The following is a 20211-nucleotide window of genomic DNA, read 5'->3' on the forward strand; positions in this document are numbered from 1 at the left end:
CACACTTGCACCCTGTCCATGCATGCACAAAAACATGCAGGATTATTCTGTGTTTAGAAAATCTATTTTATCAAGAAGCAACAACAAATTCACAGCAGAGTCCACACAGTCACTGTAACCTTTACCCTTTGACCTCTGTGACATGAACACAATGTATGTTGGCCATGTCATTAATCCTCATTGGGTCAGATTTTTAACCAGTGTTGGATCCATGGCCTTCAAAGAGCACTGCAAGATGCATATAGAAGTTAAAGGGAAATGTCACATTGAGACTCTCTTGTTAGATAAGATGAATTCAGATTCTCACTTTTTCTAAGAATGTTGGGAGAGACTTTTCCCTTTCTCGCTGAAAATTAGATAAGAAAATTGATACTGAAATGCTGCCGGTAACGATGTAATATAAGGAGCTGGAAAGTCCCAATAGGGTGGGTGGGAATGGTGGTGGTGGATGGATCCACAAACCACGGACTTTTACCCAGGAGCTCGGTGTTCACTTCCGGAATACCAAACAAAGATTTTTTTTTTTTCTGAACCTAACCATGTGCTTATGTTGACGTCCTGGCTTGGTAGCGCATCCTGGAGCATCAACAGCAGATGCAAAAAGATACCTAGCACTTAATATGTAGACGCGAAAAGCCACTGATTAAGCAGCAATATGTGACGATTTGGGATGAGAACATGTTAGCATATTGATAGTGGGCTTGGCGTTCCTCCCTGCTTCCACTCTTTGTGCTTAACTAAGCTAAGCTGGCTAGCTCTTGCTCCATGCTTACCATACAGACATCAGAACATATTCTCTTCCCATCTTGTCAAATACTGCTGCTTTGTCAGTGGACCTACATGTCAAAATATGACACACTACGTACCCTCCTGCCTCAGTTTTGGATGTTCTGGAACGCTGTGTCAATTTACACTTGTTACAATCATAGCGTCTTTTCAAAATACATCTCTGTTTTAACTGAAAATGAACCGTTCCTGCTCGTTACATGCATACAGTCTTTTTCAAAATAAACTTACAATATAGGTAAAACACTTTTTTGGTTTGGTTCCTTAGGTTGAGGCAAGAAAACTGGTTAGGTTTAGAAAAAAACCCCATAATGGGCTGGTGTAAAATTCACATGGGAAACAAACAGCGGACTCCCGCAAACTCCCAGGTGAAAGTCCGTAGTGATGCTAGTTGACAGCAGCGTTCCAAACTGCCACTGCCCAGTGCGTATCACACCACCAAGAAGGGTGTCTCTGTGCGTCCACATCTGATGCTGGCATCCGCTAACAAAGCGCTGGTATTTGTCAAGTTGGGTTGTCGCCCACTGCATCTAAAACTGATGCACCTGGTGCATATCATACTGCTGCAAAAGGAGCCTCTGTGCGTCGGTATCTGATGTCAACATTACTGACAAAGTGGCAGGATTTGATGAGCTGGGAGAGAGAACGGGCTAGACATGAGAATGGTACAAGCCCCCAGAACAGCTCCTGGCTTCGAGGCCAATTTTACATTATTGCAACTTCTGGGTCTGTAACTTGACGCCATCTGGCCCAAAAAGACTTTCCTATAGAAGTACGTAGAGCTGCACAAATAAATTAGATCACAAGGTGAGTGGAGGGCTAAACCAGAAATTAGCCACTCGGCCGGCAAAAGTCTTGCTTGCACTGTGGGCCCAACAATATAGAAAATCCGGGTAATTCTATACCTGGGAAGTCAAAATGCTTGGCTTTTAAGCTACTTTTATTAGAATGAACAGGGCCCCCCCCCCCTCATCGGTAAAACAAATTTCCTTTAGCCTGCCTTAACCTCTCCAGTTTAAAGTCTATACAAACACTGACAGCCATACTGTCAACACCTGTAGGTCCCAACCTCAAACCCTAAATATGAGTTAGTGGGATAATAAACATACAGTGCTGTTAATACAACACCTTTACGCACACTGTATAATGTATACACTGAGGATGGTGGTGAAGATGTTACACCAAACCAAAGATGACATCATGGACTATGAAGCAGAATGCAGATCACTACATAAGAGATGCTTAACACCTATCTGAATATGTATTCTGAAGGTTTCTATTCCCTATTTAAACAGCCTCCATCTTTGTTGCTAAGTGACCCTGAGATTACCTCTCAATCTAACAGAGAAGGACAGACTGTCATGGCTTTTCTTGAATGTTGGATTTCTATAAGTGGAACATACAGAATTTCTTTGTTTATTCGGGTATGGTGGGCAGTGGTGTGGTGGTAGTTACAGTAATGAGGTGGGTGTACTACTAAATAGATGGGTAGGTTACCATGGAGAAAGTGGTTATACTCTCCGATATATTATACCCTCCACTGATGGTTGGCAAACAAAATATCTGCTGTATCATTAAGTGTGCTACTAAGAACAAGGTCTACAGTATGCTGTAGATTGTAGATTATTCAACAAGAGCCTTTAACAACCTCAGGCAGCTCCTGCCTCTGTTTGGTTAATATTTAGAAAGTTGTGTCTGTGCTTGTTAATCAGTTCAGATGAAGCTGGAGCCATGTTTAATGAGCTGATACCATGTCTCATTTTGTAGTTTTCAAGAACAATCTTTTTCAGTAAACAGCTGAAGTGTACAGTGTGCATTCCGGAGTTTATCTGAAGCGCACTCAGCTACGTGCTTGTACTCTATTAGCTTATGTGGCATTTTGAAGAAATGGATGGAGCCACAAACACACTCCCTGTAATCAGCAGGATCACCTTTGAGTCAGAGATATCAGTTAGGGAAAGTGGCAAAACAGATTTTGTTACCGGAGGGATCCAAAGTCTGCACTGCCTGTGTCTCACAGAGATTGATTGGCATTGTCTGCTTTCCCTGTGTGTGTGTGTGTGTGTGTGTGTGTGTGTGTGTGTGTGTGTGTGTGTGTGTGTGTGTGTGTGTGTGTGTGTGTGTGTGTGTGTAGTGTGTGTATACAAGTTTGTTTGGCAAAGATTCGAGGACAGCCCATCTCCCTGCTACTGCACGCACACACTCAAACAGAGAGAGACAGAGGGAGAGAGAGAGCCTTGTTACACTCCTCCTCAGGGATTTGCTTCTCCCCAGGGGGGCTGAGGGAACGGACCTGCTACCCACACTGCTGAATGAAAGGAACGGGAAGAAAAGAGTGAATGAATGGACAGAATAAATGAGTGAAGGGCAAGGAGTAGGACTCGTTTGACGGGTTTTGTGTCCGTTGGCATCGAGCATGCCTCACTGGCAGGTTCTGGCCGTCAGTGCTACCTGCGTACTGATCTGCTTCCAAACGGGCACAGTGGTGACGGAGAAGCCGCTTCATGCTGCAGCTTTAGGCCAGAGCCAGTCCCAGCTCACTCAGACATGGGGCCGGTGTGCTGCAAGCCGGACAGACTGAAGAAACAACATCTCCAAGGTAACGGGAAACAGATGCTGGAGATTTTAAACCGGTGTAGTGGAGGGTGAAGTGGCACGCATGAGTTTGAGACTGATGGAATATACAGATATACAACCTCTTCTTCATGGCTTTTTTTGCGTAGAATTAAAGGTACTGACTCTTGTTCCTGCTCCATTCCTGCAAGATACATCATATAATGAGACTATTGAACATTTGAACAAAATCTACTCTTACAGGACGATTTATTTTAAATTTTCTATGGATCAGCAAGACGCAGACTGACTTTATGTGCAAAGTTTTGTAGTTACCAAGCTATTTCTGTGAAATGTTTGAATGCAGAAGTGGATGAATTAATCTAACAACTTAACAATTTACAACTGAAAAAAAAGTATTGCAACTTTGTGATTTGTATCTAATTAGCAAAGCAGGAAGTATCCTGATTCCAAACCTACTATCATCCGGTGACTTACAGATTCGCTCTAAGCAGCTAATAATTACTTTTCTTTGAAGTTGCTGTAGTTGCATGACTGACCGGTCAGCTGCACACAGTTACTGATACAGTATGTCAGGTTCAGTGTCTACTGTACTGTGTGTCAGCCACGCTTGCAGTAGATATATTGTGGTGGGGGCTTGTTGTGTCTACAGCAGTGCATGCTGGATAGAAAACATGAGGTCAGATCTGAAAAGCAGCTGTAAGGCCAGGTGGATGGTAATGTGTCTTTGGTTGTGGTTTAGTTTAAGTGCAGTCACTGGGAGGTTTACCTGTAGTCTGGACAGTATTGTATGTGTATTTTTCATTGTTCATCTGGTATTTTTTTATGATTTCATACTGTTTCTTTTGTTTTTTGCAAATCGTTTAGCACTATAATCACAAAAATGTAATAGTGACTTGTGAGCTTGAGGATTTAGGTGTTACATACGACAGTGTGCATTCGACAGTCTGAAGTGGGTGCTGAGTGGAAACCCTGAAAAACTGATTGTCGATTAACTGGCAACACAATGTGGCAACAATGTTTGAATTCTCCCAAACACAGAAGCTATAATACTATGGCTGCACTGACTGGTCCTCCTCAATGCTTGTGAAACTACACATGCACAATTTTCTGCCAGTCTCTCTCTCTGTCTGTTCTCTCTTTCATACATTATGCCAATAATAAGCAGCACAGAGGTCGTATAAAGTTAATCCCCAACCCATTCACAGCGCCCAATCATCAGTCACATTATTAATAGAGGACGTGGCCTGAGGGACATAAGACACTCCAACACACCAAACAGTGTATGAAGTGCATGACCTCTGCTAGGCCAGAAGAGTGGTTACTGTGTGGTTTAGACCTGTGCTTCCATAAAGCTGCTAAATGATAAACTGTAGAGAAAAAAAACATCTGTTCCCAGCATGTGACTTCAGCAACTTGCAGATCCAGAGATGAAAAAGGAAAGGTTTCCTTAGTAGCACTAACAGCTCCCAAGTTACATGTTATCTCATTGGTATGTTCTGTTCAAAAAGTTGGTTATGTGCTGGACCATTTATTGGCCAACTGCTTCCAGTCTTAACATCGAGCTAAACTAACTGTCTCATGGCTATATTTACCATACCGACATGAGAATGGCACTGATCTTCTCATCTAACTCTTAGCGACTTTATGCTAAACTACTCCTTTTAGAAAATTTCTGCGGAAAAAGCATCACTGAAGGCTGACTTGTAAATGTTTGTGTCAATGTGTATTTTTTTGAAGGGGCTTTTTTTTCCCCTTCACAACAAAATTGATACCTAGGGTGTGTTCGTAAATCCAGTCCGACACACTTCACCAAAATGAGCCGGCTGTCGTTCAAAGAAACAGAGCATTCTATTTCTACACGAATAACAAATCATTAAGTTAACCACACATTCACTCTGCTTGGCGCTCTGCTGCTCCGTCTCCATAGACAGAGAGCCCAGAGTGTGCTCTGCTGCTCCGAGAGTGTGGTGTTCTGAATGGCAGCAGTACTCCGAATTTGTGAACGGTTCAATTTCTGAGTGCACATCTAACTCCTAAACCTCTCCTAAGTCCTAAAAACCCACTGACTTCCAGACAAAGGAACCGGAAGTTAGCATTTTAGCACTCCCAGTTCCCTCGTCTTGAAGTCACTGGGTTTTTTGAATGGGTTTTTTAGTTAGATATCTGAACTAAGGTCTGTGGTTAACACAGGCTGAAGAGACTTTTTGTTCTACAACATAAAATACGTTAGTCATTACCCCACTCATAAATTCTGTAGCCTTTATGGATCTTTAAAAAACACAGTTGCAAACAAGTAGCCAAATGAGACACAAAGTCATTACGCCAAACATGACTTTACAGCCTTGCTGTGATGGCGATGTTGACGTCATGCAACCTTGGTGTAGTTCGTTTCTAGCCTACTGTTAGCTTTTTACTTCTAGCGATTGCATTTAGGCTTAAAAAATCCATCCATCCATCCATTTTCTAACAGCTTATCCTCTTGAGGGTCGCGGGGGGGCTGGAGCCTATCCCAGCTGACATTGGGCATGAGGCGTGGTACACCCTGGACAGGATGCCAGACTATCGCAGAGCTGACACATAGAGACAGACAACCATTCACACTCACATTCACACCTACAGACAATTTAGAGTCACCAATTAACCGGCATGTCTTTGGACTGTGGGAGGAAGCTGGAGTACCTGGAGAAAACCCCCACTGACACAGGGAGAACATGCAAACTCTGCACAGAGGGGCTCCCACACCCGCGATCGAACCAGGAACCCTCTTGCTGTGAGGCGACAGTGCTAACCACCACACCACCGTGCCGCCCCGCTTAAAAAAATCATAAAAGTCAAAATAATTTATGAAGATAATCTTGCTGAATAAAACGTCTAAGTATCACTTTGCCTCAACTTATTTTCTGCAACAATCCAAAATACAATGGAAAAATCTCATTCACTTTTTGACGAGGGAATCAGGGTGACGCTAATGTCCATGTCGGCCTACAAAAAAAAGGTCATTCTTGCAGCACTCTATGACACAGAAATGAACACACTTAAGCCACTTTGTCCAGTAATACTTGGTACTTTGATATATATCGGCTTGTTTTCTGTTTTTTATGAGGGTTGATATTTATCTCTGTGTGCTCAGAAGTGTTAGACAGACTGGGTCGGGGCATGTTAGCTTGGTGTGGAAAGGCAACTGTATTCTACTCAAATTTTAGTTACTCTAAAATTTGCTAATTTACTATGATGGGTGTTCTTAGCTAGCTTGCTAACATTATTCGCCATTGGCAAGCATCACAAACCTAGTTTTATAGTTTTTGGTGGACGTGTATGAGGACGGAATGACTGTAGTGCTACATGAAATTAGCAGGGCTAGCTAGCATTAAACTAGCTGTTGATGTTCAGTAAACACCTCTGAATTATAGGCTGGTTGCTAACGAAAGTAATGTAACAAATAATGTAATGAATTACTTTTACTGTTGAGATATGTACTTAGTATTTTAATGGGTGATATGTAGAGAGTCGTTAATTACATTTTTCGAGTAACTTGACGGCTGTTGAACGCCAACCAAGACCACTTTCATATTTCTTAAAATGACAAGGTTGACGACCAAGTGTGACAGCCAGTCCAAAGTGTAGCATTTAAATCAGCTAATTGACAACAGTGAAAAGTAGAAAAGGACCCAGACTGCCCTTGTGAGATGACTGATGCTGAAGAACTGAAGACGATCCAACATGTTCAAAGGCGCATTGCATCACCTGACTCTTCTCATGCTGAGTAAACATATCTCTCTCTCCATATTGACGGTTTAAAAAGCTCACACCATGACATCAGAAAGGATTTCAGCCCTGTAAGAATTACCTGTTCTTTTTCCTCTCCTCATCTCCCATTCACCAGCGTCAGCAAGCAGTCTGACATTTAAAAACTGAGGCTATAATAGTGAAGAATTATAGCTTCAGTTCTTAAATGTCAGGCACTCAAAAGGCACACACGCTGTAAACATTCGGCTTTCCTGTAGGCTCAAATGTCAACCTCTGCCTGATGATCGCCACGTGGAAATCAGATTGATCCTGAGACCCTGAGAGGGAAACTCAGTTTTACGTGTGCCTGCAGTCAGAGTTATCTTAATTGGCCCCAGCAGGGATCTTTGTACTCCTCATCCAGCCAGGCTTGGATGTTCCAATAGTTTTGGTGTCTGTCGGCTATGCTGGGATTGATTTTAAGTGGCTCTGCGTGTGTGTGTGTTATCAGGGCCTGATACATTGAAGAGGAAGTATTGGATGTGCCAAGGCTCCTTAACGTCTGAGTGTCCTCTCTGTAGTTTTAATCACTCTTTTAATTGGCCTCTTTTTTCCTGAGGGTAAACTAGAGGTCTCATTTAGATTCTACGGCACATATTAATGCACACACTATGAACTGCTGAGTTATCCTCACTATTTCCAGGACACTGGAGCACATCTGAAGAGAGACCGCAGTGTTGTTCATCATGATAGTGTGAGTTTGCAAAGCTGGGTGACAATGGCACTTAGCTTTATGGCTCCACTGTTTATATTTGGATTCCCTCCTCGCAGCTAAATGACTGTGACAACAATGACTGTGACTGTGGCAACAACACCATCCAACACTAATGGCTCAGACAAACGGGAAACAGATGACATATTCTCCAAGTTATTTACATGTGTGACAGAAGAAAAGAGTTTAAACACAGCAGGTGGTGGGGTCAAGATTATAAGATATATTTGCAGTTTATGGTGTTAATGTGTTTTTATGTAGCAGTTGGTCATGTTTCACACTGTTTATTTTCGCGGCACACCTCACAAATTTTTAGGAGGTTGAATGAATTTGGGAAATGAGACTCATTCTACTTCCGCACTCTCTTAAAAGCTGCTGTGGATCACAGTGTCTAAGTGCTAAGTACTTAAATGAAATGTGAACTGGTGCCTTAATTACAGGAGGGTTAGAGTAGAAATACAGAGAATGAATAACAGGACAACTGTGCCATCTAGTGGTGAGAAACCTTTACAGCACGTTGGATTTAATCTGATGTCAACCCCATCTGATTTATTTTTTCTAAATCAGTTATTATACCGTCATTAAAAGTAATTTTCACACATTAGCTAATAACATTCTTGCACTATCTTCAAGCATCAGCTGGTGAATTGATATAAATATTGAACTGGGCTGCTATCCTGTCTGATGATGATGCAAGATCCACACCTTCGCTGTGATGTTATTATCTCCCTGACAAAGTCTTGAATGTTGCCAAAACCATGGGTCCAATATGCATTGTTGAGAAGTGGTGATAGCTCCATTTTGCAGTAGCTTGCTGGTAGTTCAGCTGCATTCACATTTGCACAGTGATTCAAATAGTTTAATCACCTTTTTGCCATTTTTATGGTTAACTACTAAAAATACAAACAATTCTGGGCCATGAAAGAAACTGAATCCCCTTAGACCAGTACAGCCACCTCCATTTTTTTCATCCTGAGCGGTGATGGCATTTTCAGGCAATGCATTAGTCAGGCAGAATTAGTAAAACAAAACGTGATTGTGTCAACTATTGAGAGGTATTGATTATTACTATTTATTGACAATTTCTTTTCCTCGTTAAAGGTTTTTTTTGGGGGGGAGTTTTTCCTTATCTGCTGTGAGGGTCCTAAGGACAGAGGAATGTCGTATGCTGTAAAGCCCTCTGAATAAAAATTGATTGATTGAAATGTTCAGAGAAGTTGTTACAGGCTATTTTAGAAGTTACCTGGCTAACTGAGTAATCCTGCTTGGTGCAGTACTCCCACCTGGACTCTAGTTTCTGAAGGCAGGCGTCTGACTGATAGACATTGTATACAAAACCAAAGCTGACTTTCACTGCACGTTCCCATGAATGGTGGGGATCTATGTGTTTATTTATTTTTGATTTATGACCCCTAAACAAGTGGACACTTTTGTGCAATAAACTCAGTTAAGTGGCATTTTTTGCTGCCATGTGACTTTTTTGGATTATATTTTGTTATAATTTTATTTCACACACTCTAAAAAGTAATCTACTGGTTCAGGTTTAAAAAACTAGGGTAACAATTTGATTGCATCTTTTTAAGTAGTTCCAAGTCTGGCATTATTGAGTCAGTCCTATGAGTCTTTTATAACCCCACAAAGTCAATTAGTTTAGTGCAACTACCATGATTTGCTTTGACCTCAAAAAACATAATTAGGTTGAACCAACTTAATATTTATCCCAAAGTTGTGGTGGTGTTTGAGTCAATTAATTTTAGTTAAGACATTCTAACTTATTCATTTTAAATCCACTCTACTCAAAAATGTCACAAATGCTTTTAAATTTGACCAACTTCTTAAAATAAGGTGTCAAGTGATTAAAACACTTACATGTAACAAACACATTTTTACACTGAAAACCCCTTTATTTTTATCCACATACCCCATGAATCAGTTTTTAGAGTGCATGTAAGTTGTCGATTTTATTTTATTTTATTTTTTTTTTAAGTAGATTGAACTACGTTTTCTAAGTAGCTTCAGTTAAACAAACTACATTTCTCCCTAGGCCAGCTTTGCTGTAATCCAGCTGCTTCTTGTATGAAGTAACTGGACGCCTGCATAGATATGCTCTCAAAATAGCTTCCCCAACACCTTCCATATGAATGTTAGATTAACCACAATTAATCAAAGTAGCAAACTGCATTAAAAACACAAGCACCAATTAACAGCAGAGCTCAAAACCTTCTGATCCTGATGCAATCCTTACCACATTGCCAGCAAAACAACAGCACATCTAAAGCACACACAATCATACCATGAACAAACACACATACTGAGCGCTCTTACCTTAAATGTATTTTTTTACCCCTCACTTGCTGTTACTCAAAAGCAACCATAACCAGTAAAATCGCAGGCTTATAATTTTCTCATGGCAGACCTGGGATGGTGTCTATGTTTTCTTGATTCTGAGTTCATTTTTCATATGTCTTGAATATTAAAAGCTCACAAACTGAGTGACAAGTGAGTATGGCATCTTAAAACTTGCAGAATTATATGCTGATCTAATTTACAGGCCCTCTGGACTGCATCTTTATAGTGTTTTTATGATTTGATGTCTTGTTGTAAAAAATACTTGCCCGCTCAAGGTCCGTGAACACTAGCCTGGGCAGCCCAGACCATGCTGGTTCACAAGTGCTTGCACAAACCCAAATTATCTGCCACAGCGGAAACCTGCTACAGGGTGCAAATATACTGCTGCCCTTTCAATGAGGTCCCAGACAGTAAGGTAATAAATAAATATAGGTACTTGACATTGAAGCTCACTGTGTAGTAGAAGCTAGGACCTGGGAAATTTTGGAAACGATTCAAGCCGTTGAAACATGACTTAACTACACTTTATCATATGTCTGCTAATCAACATACCACTCGATTAGTTCTTTGATAAATGCCAGTGTTCTGGCAAATCAAGATATGAAATCTCAGGTGTACTCACCCCTAATTTCTGTCTCCTTTCTCCTTCATTTGTCCCACCAGGTGGAACAGGAGAGAAGGACCGGGCACCGATCAGCCATGAGTCCTTCCTGCTCATGGCAAACTCCCAGACAGACATGGATGACTGGGTCAAGGCCATACGGCGGGTCATCTGGGCGCCATTTGGAGGAGGTAAAGTCAAACCTTTTGAACCAGAACACAAGAAAAACGATTAGAAACACAGCAACATTTCCATCCTCGAGTCTGTCTCATGGGAACGGGTGACGATTAAAACTCAAGGCCGCTCTAAAGCAAAATCTGGGCTGTGGGAAGCCTAAAATAACGACACACCAAAACACACAAGCGAGACTGATTGAGTGGAGCTACAGAAAGGACAGCGTACTACTTGTTCTTAACATTTTATTCAAATCTCTCATGCAGCCAATAATCATTGGAAGAAGCACTATCCTGAGACAGGAAGTCTTCATTCCCTTTCAGCCCTGTAGGCTTCGGAGATCTCGCAACACTTCTTGAAACAAGATATTGTTCCTGAAATTGGAAAAGACGACAGCCCACCTCTGTGGTCTGTCCATGTTATACTGTATGAGTTACACACTTGAGCCCAGACACGCAAAGTATCACCTACTCCTACTGTGTCTCATTTCTTTGGCCTGCAGTTAATTCTCACCCTGGTGTCTGTACACTGTACCTGACTGGGGAAATGTGATCAGAGTTTGCTGTCAATCTATCCCAGAAATTCAAAAATAGATGCTTCTGTTGGGCGCTGTTTGGTTTGGGTTTACTGGATCAAGGATCAGCAGAACACGTATGTACTGTACATGAATGATTTGCAGACTGAGTTTCTTTGCCTCCCACACAGTCTGTTCCTCCTCTCCACGCAGCAGTGAGCCTGTGGTTAATTCTCACCCTGTCTGCTCTGGTCAGCCTGTCTAACTAGTGTGCTTGACGGGAGGCCAGAAATATAACCAGGCCTGTCTGGGTGTGAACTGGGACATAAGGAGCAGCTGAACAGCACGGTGTTGGGTTACAAAGGAGCTGTATATTAATAGGGGGATAAATGTAGAATAACACACCAGTGATACAGTGTATGACATCACTATTCTCATTTGAAACTTCATTTGTAATCAAGCAGCTTTAAGCTCTGTTGGCAGAGAGGGAACGAGGTTATTAGGCCACACTGATGTAGGATAATTACATAATGTAGAGAAAGGCTGTAGATTCTCATATCTAAGTAAGTGTCAACTAAAATATTTGGTATTTTAACTCAAAATTAGAAGTTACAAAAGAATATCCATATTTTTTTGTATTAAGACTGAATCAGTATGTCAAACTGCTGAACCCAACTCTGTAGCTAAGCTTAGCTTTTTAGCTTCTTTGAACTGCTTTGGTATTACGGCACATTTACTGTATGTCTAGCTATAGCCCCAGTTTGTGCTTCTATTACCTCCGCCAAGGAGGTTATGTTTTTGCCGGCGTTGGTCTGTTTGTTTGTTTGTTTGTTTGTTTGTCTGCAAAATAACTCAAAAAGTTATGAATGGCTTTTGATGAAATTTTCAGGAAAGGTGGATAATGGGACAAGGAACAGATGATAAAATTTTGGTGGTGATCAGTTGAAGCAAAGTGGGCAAAATCTGATGCAGAGGGGGAGGGAATATCACCTACTTGGCGGAGGTCTACACTCTCTGAGTGCTTTTCTAGTTACTATTACATTCACAGAGCTATGCATTGTATTTTGCACCCAGCAACCTTTAACAACACTTAAAGGTAACTTTGGTATTTTTCAGTCTGGACCCTATTTTCCTGTGATTTGTGTCTGAGTGACTGATGGAAAGAACAATTTCTGAAATTAGTCATTTATTGAGTGAGAGGGCTCCAGTCAGTAGCCACAATACAGTCTGCAATGCAACAACTCAGGGCATAAGCGCACCATCAACTAAAAGTGCTTGTTTTTGCCACTGACAGGATCTTTTTGCCACTGTTGTTTTTTTTTTGTTTTTGTTTTTTAATGGATGCTGGTGGGTTTGGCGAAGGCAATTTTAGGGCTGTTTCTAGTTAACAAAAAGGATCTGAGTCTTCAACAAAAAGGTCTATCTCTGTAGGGATCCTGTCCATAATGTTGTCAGACCTGAGCCCGTCAGTGGCAAAAACAAGCACTGTTTATGGATGTAAATTAACAGTACACTTCTGCTCAGAGTTGTTACGTTGTAGCCTGTTTCACCGCTGCAGAACTCTCGTTCAATACTGGACCAGTTTCAAAAATTGTAGTTCCCATTGGTCACTTACGCTGCGTTCACATGGAATCAGGAAGATGGTAGTGACAAACCAAATGTCACTTCAGTGGAAAGAGCAGTATGGTAAAATAAGGTTAGGCTGGCACAGAGTACTAGCAAAGGTAATGGCAGACAGCACTGATGTCCAAAGCTAAAATATTTTAACTTTTTACTGTCCTCTGTGATGAAATATACATCTGGATGTTACATGCAGTAGCTCCCTCATGCAACAAGGAAACACTGGTGATCTGGACAAATACTCAACATAACTAGGAAACTTGCAATAAATAATAGAAACATGAATTTTATTCAACTTTTTTTTTAGAATTATTTGTAAATAACGCAACATCCTCCATCTCAACATATCGTCATGTGCATTTCATTTTGCTGTCCTGCCATTCTGTTGGACTGTATTTTGTTTTTCCAGTGCGGCCAAGACGATGTTGTCCATCTGCCATCTATCATCTGCCTGATTCCACGTAAATAGAAAACACAAAAACATGAGAAAAAGGTTGAAAAGCAACGTATAACACTGTTCTGAAGGCATTACCTAAATTCTCACAGTGTCTTCTAACCATTTGCATTAAAAATAAAATAAAAAAAAATCCTGTGGCACAATCAAAAGGATTTTCGACCTGTTCCCAAAGTTGTGACTCTGTTTCCTAATCCAAACGAAGGTGGTAGCCAAAAATGACATGATGTGTAATTGTTTGTATGCTGTGGACCAAAACTGAAAATATTTTTCTATAGTTCAAGTCACATATGGTATATGTCATATGGCTTTTTCAAACATCTGGTATTTTATTTTTTAGAATAATGGATACTAGTGTCATGAATCCAATGTAATGGTTAAACTATATACATGAGAAGTACAAACAGGAGCTAAACAGTTTCATGTCAACTTTATATGGCAATCATCGCTCAGGGCTATGTGTCTGATGGCGTCTTCTGTCCCATGGTTGCCAAAATTTGGTTAGTTAATCATGTAGGCCTAAATACTGCTACAGGTTTTGGACCAGGGTTTGCTTTAAAAAAAACTTACAAATATTGTAATAATAATAATAATATTGTGGTGACTTAATTTTATTATTTATGGTCCAGTTGTTGCCTAGGTGGAGGTGGGGTGGGGGACAAGTGTGTGTGGGGCCCCTAAATCCTAGCTACACCCCTGTTGACAGGTGTCATGGCCTACATTTCTCTCTCAGAGGGGGGCGGACGCATCAGAATCAGCAACATTCATATCTAAAGTTTGGTGCTATCCGCCGGGTTACCTCACACAGGCTGGCTCATGTTTCCAGCCTGCCTCTCACATTCGCAGGGTATGGCTGTCTGTCTCTCGGCTCTCGGTCCAGAATAGACGTGTCGCCAACTTATAGACCCGTCGTTAACAGCAGCACCGCGGTCACAGCTCTCTGACCCCCGTCAGCTGCCGTCCGTCTGAACACATCCGCCTTCTTCTTCAGCTGCAGCTCGTTTCCGCTGTCCGGTAGTTCAGTAGATGTGAGTTTAATCCGTCAGTGGAGTCAAATGCCTGAACCGGAATGGATAAACGTGGTGAAATGTGGCTTTGGGATGTATGAGAAACGCGCCCTGCTGCTGTGCAGCTCCTGCTCCGTGAATTACTACGATTACTGGGAGCTGTCTGCCAGCTGCGACTGCTGCAGCCTGTCCGCAGGTAACAACCAGGCACTGGACAGTTCATTAGACACGTTCAACTGTCAGCTGTGTCTCCAATTAGCTAGTCATTTTACAACAATTACTTTTTCTTTTATATATAATTCAACTTTATTGAAAACAATGAATAATACAAAGTCAGACATCATAGTAGGAGAGTCATTTTAAAAAAGTGACTAAAATTGAACAGTTATGTAAAGGGGGTAGTAGTAGACAAATTGTTATTCACATGGTCAAGAGACTTCATTAGAATAAAATATATATCAAAAAACTATTTAACAGGGGGGTGATTTTCCAAATTTAGATGTACGTATAGGAGATCTACCCAATAGGATGAGGTTTGTCATAACATTCAATTAATTAACACTGCTTTCAAAATAAAAAACATATTTGACATTGGATTTCACAGTGACCAGTACTTATAAAAATATATGAAAAATATATGTTCTCAAGTGAATATAATGTGAAAAACTATAAAACAAATGTACCATTGTTTCAGGTTCATTGTTGCAAAATGTACATTTTTCAACTAAATCAACAAACCTTGACACCATTACATTAGAGAGGTAGAAATTGTTCAACACTTTAACATGTATTGCTCTAATTTTGTTAGAAATACAGAATTTAAACTTCGCCTTCTGCCATTCAATGCCGCATATTTGTGAGTTTCACACTGATTTCCCTCTTGGCAAGATTTTCATTTTAGAAGAAAAACATTGCCTTATATGTTCATCGGTACATTTAGAATTTTTAATTTCTATCCCATTTAAAAGTAACACAGATTCTATTCTAAGTGTATCTTGGCAAAATGTGTTTTTTTTTTGTTTTTTTTTTATTAACTGGCATAAAACTGTGGAAATGGCCTCAACCACAAATCTAAATTCTCTGTAAGTCATAGGAAAAGCTTTCACCTTTGGTTTCATAGCCTAATAAATGGCCACTACTATCAAATACATCAGTAACAAAGATGATACTTTTATCTATCCAACACTGCAAGAACAGACTCTTGTTTTATAACAGTGATAAGTGAAAAGTCATGTACAAAACAAGTTGCACATTTTATAATTTAAGGGGTAGTTTGGCGAATGTGCGATTGCATACTTTCAGCAATAACTTTTTCTTTACTTTTCTTCGCATTTGCATCACTGAACCATTTCTTAATAGACTATTTTGGACCAACAGGCAAATTTTAGGCAGATATGAGGATTATGTGTATACTGATTCAGTCACAGGTTTTTATATCCTTGCCCACTGACGGTTACTTAAAAGTCTGTGCCAAGTTATTCATTATATAATGCAAATATCTTAATAGACTGGGACTCTACAGCATTAAGTAATGGTGAAACAGTATTGTGACTGGGGGTCCTTGATATAGGCTTAAAAAATGGACAGTAATAGGCAACAGTACACAATACAATAGGCATTGTTCTAGCTTTCAGATATTCTGTCACATTCAAGATTTAAGATGATATAAAGTGATGCTGCTTGGCATGAAAATTTAACATATTAAGATACATTAGACAACTTACATGGTCAAATAAGCTCACAATATGCCCAAAATACAAACTATGAATTTAAGATATCTCTTTTTGTTCCGAATTTCATAACAGCCTAGAATACTCATGTATGCCCTCAGTGGATGCATAAATAAACATGACAGTGCAGAAAATGCTTGTGAATGCTGAAAGGTAAAACAGCAATCTTCAAGCACAAATGCACTGCACTGCAGAAAAACCTGGAAGCTGAAATGTGAAACTTGCAGAGTTGGAAGTTGAAGAACTGCAATACATTGTGAGAAAAAACTTGAAGCTAAACTGAAATACTGTTAAAGGTGGGAATTGAAATTCACTGAAAAGACTGAAAGAAGAAATGCTTTGTATTTTTAAACTTGTAAAAAGTAGGAAAAAAAATACAAGCATCATAACATTTTGATATTTTGAGGTTTCTGTAAAAAAATGCATAGAAAAAGTATATTTACTTAGTGACCTGTTTAAAGTTAAATGTACATAAAAGTTTGGGCAGTAGAATTTCAAAGTGGACTAAATTGAAGATTTGAACTATTGAACTATTGAAAATTAAATTATCATCCAGGGGCTTTTATTTTGAAAACTCATCTTTGTCTGATCATCACGACCATGACCATCGTTTGATCTGATGGACATAAACAACAAAGTATGTTTCCTCCATCTGTCCCCAGGGATATTTGGCCAGCGTTTAGAGGACACAGTGCAGTATGAGAGGAAGTTTGGCCCCCGGCTGGCCCCCCTGCTGGTGGAGCAGTGTGTTGACTTCATCAGGGAGAGAGGTTTGGACGAGGAGGGTCTCTTTCGCATGCCGGGACAGGCCAACCTGGTCAAAGAGCTGCAGGAGGCCTTTGACTGCGGGGATAAGCCTCTGTTTGACAGGTAGGACAGAGAGGAGCGTTACAACCAGCTTTCTGAGATGTAAATGACAGAACATCCAGTTGACATCTCTTTCTGTATTCTCTTGCAGTAATACAGACGTCCACACGGTGGCATCCTTGCTGAAGCTGTACCTGCGAGAGCTGCCTGAACCAGTCATTCCCTTCTGCAAATATGAAGACTTTCTAACCTGTGCACAGCTTTTGGCCAAAGACGAGGAGGAGGTATGTGCAGTATACTCTGTGTTTGTGTATTTATCTATGTGAGTGTGTGTCTAACAATTGTTCAATCTTATATCAGGGGGTCCAGGAGCTGGGAAAGCAAGTTAACACTCTACCTCTACCTAACTACAATCTCCTCACCTACATATGCAAGTAAGTATATTATCTGGTAATGTCACCAGTTTTCAAGAACGATGTGTGTTTCTAACGTTGTTATCTCTGCTTAGATTCCTCGATGAGGTCCAGTCCCACTCCAGTGAGAACAAGATGAGTGTCCAGAACCTCGCCACAGTATTTGGACCAAATATCCTTCGACCCAAGATGGAGGACCCAGTCACTATCATGGAAGGTATGGCCGATGATCGCTGACGAAATGACTGCATTCATGGTAAAAGTCACAACAAGTCACATTACACCTTGTACTGTCCGTAAATATATGTATCAAACTTGCTGGATGTGCAGGATAAAAACTGATCTCCTGTCTGTGATCCACAGGCACCTCTCTGGTCCAGCACCTGATGACAATCCTCATTAGGGAACACAACCGCTTGTACTCAGGAAGGGACCAGGAGGGACCCACTGCACCCCAAACAGAGCTCCCTGTCCAGGGTCATCAGCTCCAGCATCGCAGCCTGGGCGCCTGGATCTCAGAGGAAGACCTCCAGAACTGCCCGGTGTCCAACCCTGACCAAGAACTGCACAGCAGTGCCTCATCTCTGGATGCCAAACTGTGTGCAGCTGTCACTCCCACCCAGACCCCTAACCTGAACCCTGGACCAAAACTGGGGTCTCCATCAGGGAAAGGCGAGACGGTGGTTAGCCCGAGTAAACAAGCCAAGTCCATACCTTCCTGGAAATACTCTTTCAAAAGCTCTTCGGCTCCTCGTTCACAGCCGCAAGGGAAGCAAAGCAGCGGCGGCGGCTCTGCGGCTGATGTGACTAGTGTATCATCTGGTGGGGGTGGAGGTGGGAGTGGAGGTGGAGGTAACTGGCTCATGAATGGTTTGTCCTCCTTGAGGGGACACCGGCGCACCTCATCAGGCGAGCGGTCCGCCCGTGATCGTGACTCCACGGGCTCTTCACAGAGACTGTCCACCTATGACAACGTCACCTCTTCCTCAAGCATGGGGAGCGTCCCAAGTGTCTCCAGCACACCTTGGTCCACTTCCTCCTGCGAAATCTCCGTCCCCGACTCGGGAAGTGAACCCTCACCAAACCAGAACTGTGGAGTAGGGGGTGAAATTGGGGAAAAAGGGGAGTGGATGGAGAGCCAGAGGGAGATTGACAGAGGAAGGGATGGAGGGATGACGACAGACCCGAGCTCTGAGCAGGACAGTTGTGAGGCCATGGAGTTGTGCAGTAGCAGCGCAGCCTGCAGTGAGAATGGAAACATGGCCATGGCGGCCGGGGTGCCATCCATCATTATGTCTGAGGATGGGGACGGGACAAATCTAACACTGAGCTGTCTGGTGGAAGGACTGAAGGAAGAGTTGAGGAAACAGAAGACTTCATACGAGGCCAGGATCCAAAAGTAAGTCTGGGGGTTCCCAAACTTTCAGTCACATGTATGTAGATTCTCTCATGGGGCGCGTTTGTCCCCAGTCTGGAACCACTCTGCTCTACAGTAGAAACCAGCTATCTTTTTTGTCACTGAGCCCTATCATGTGCTAGACCCTTCCCTTCAAGCTTAAAAACACTGGATCCAATAATTCCCATGGTGCAACTCAATAGCATCTTTTTATTAGAGCCTCCCTGCCTGGTGGACGTCCACAGCTTTCAAACTCCACACACCCAGTTTGTAACGTAGGCTTTGTGTTAAATTGAAGTCTGTAAGCTGTGACTCTCCCTGGAGCTACAAATATTTTTCCTTGAGCCTCCCTTAGCAACTGGGGGAAAATGTAAGACCCTCCCTCCCCAATAACCATATTTTTTTAATGTTCATACCAGATGTAGGTATTAGAGCCAATTCAACGAACAAACAGCACAGAGGGATTTAGAGTTATCATCAAAACAAAAGGCTAATTTCCTGAGCAAAATGCAAATCCAGAATATGGGTGCATGACAGCCACCAGTCCTACCACACAAAACCAACAAAATCTAATAAGAAAACACATCAAACACACAGCACACACAGCCAGTATTAATAAACCGTAACATGCAACACTAACTGCAGTGCCCTGAATAATAATATCAGTAATTTAGCATGGCAGCCATTATCAGATTTTAAAAACGTACCCTTTGAGGGTGAGTTGAAAAAGGAAAAGTTAAAAGTTGAAAAACAAAATCTTGGACACTTTTTTGCCAAATGTAAATAAAAAAATAAATAAATTAAAAAAATAAAGTGATTTTGATAAAATATCACTATTTTCAGCTTAGAGTTGGTGCCTGAGGGTGTTTGCCTCACATGATGTGTTCAAGGACTGTTGGAAATTTGACTATCCAACAATATTTTCTGTTTTTTTTTTCAGTTCCTGGCTTTAATAAATGATGTAATTTTGGTAATTTAAAAGAAAACATGCCTTTAAAACTAGCTGGCAGGTTTTGGGGTTCAGAGGGTGTTTAAAATAAATACAAAACACAACCATTTAACGTTGTACGCCTCTCCCACAAGCCAAAATAACCCATGCATCACCCCCCTCCCCATTTGTAAGTTACAAACAGTCCCCAACCACAATTAACCTTTTCCTTCTCTCTCAAACCTTAGTTTGAACAGTTGTCATTGTAATTGTTTAAAGGTAGAAAGTATTTCCGATGAAAATTGTACAAAGACTTATTTTTTACGTTGTCTTAAAATACTGTGAGCTTTCCAAAAG

At 41.3% G+C, this 20211-nt stretch overlaps 1 protein-coding gene across 3 annotated transcripts in view; it reads left to right on the forward strand.

The window, feature by feature from the left end:
* Positions 1-20211, forward strand: part of si:dkey-191m6.4 (rho GTPase-activating protein 22) — a 51004-nt gene that overhangs the window by 24878 nt on the left and 5915 nt on the right. Inside the window, exons 1-7 of one of the 3 annotated variants that reach the window (XM_050059146.1) lie at positions 2990-3385; positions 10874-11002; positions 16973-17180; positions 17269-17401; positions 17478-17551; positions 17626-17747; positions 17894-18929. In XM_050059146.1, the coding sequence (XP_049915103.1) occupies positions 3334-3385; positions 10874-11002; positions 16973-17180; positions 17269-17401; positions 17478-17551; positions 17626-17747; positions 17894-18929 (1754 nt within the window). In that variant the 5' untranslated portion in view covers positions 2990-3333. Of the gene's footprint in view, positions 1-2989; positions 3386-10873; positions 11003-14614; positions 14777-16972; positions 17181-17268; positions 17402-17477; positions 17552-17625; positions 17748-17893; positions 18930-20211 lie in introns of those variants that run through there. The other 2 variants (XM_050059145.1, XM_050059147.1) reach the window with 2 other exon arrangements.

The sequence above is a fragment of the Epinephelus moara genome, chromosome 13, assembly GCF_006386435.1.
Source record: "Epinephelus moara isolate mb chromosome 13, YSFRI_EMoa_1.0, whole genome shotgun sequence".
In the NCBI taxonomy this organism is placed as follows: Eukaryota; Metazoa; Chordata; class Actinopteri; order Perciformes; family Serranidae; genus Epinephelus; species Epinephelus moara.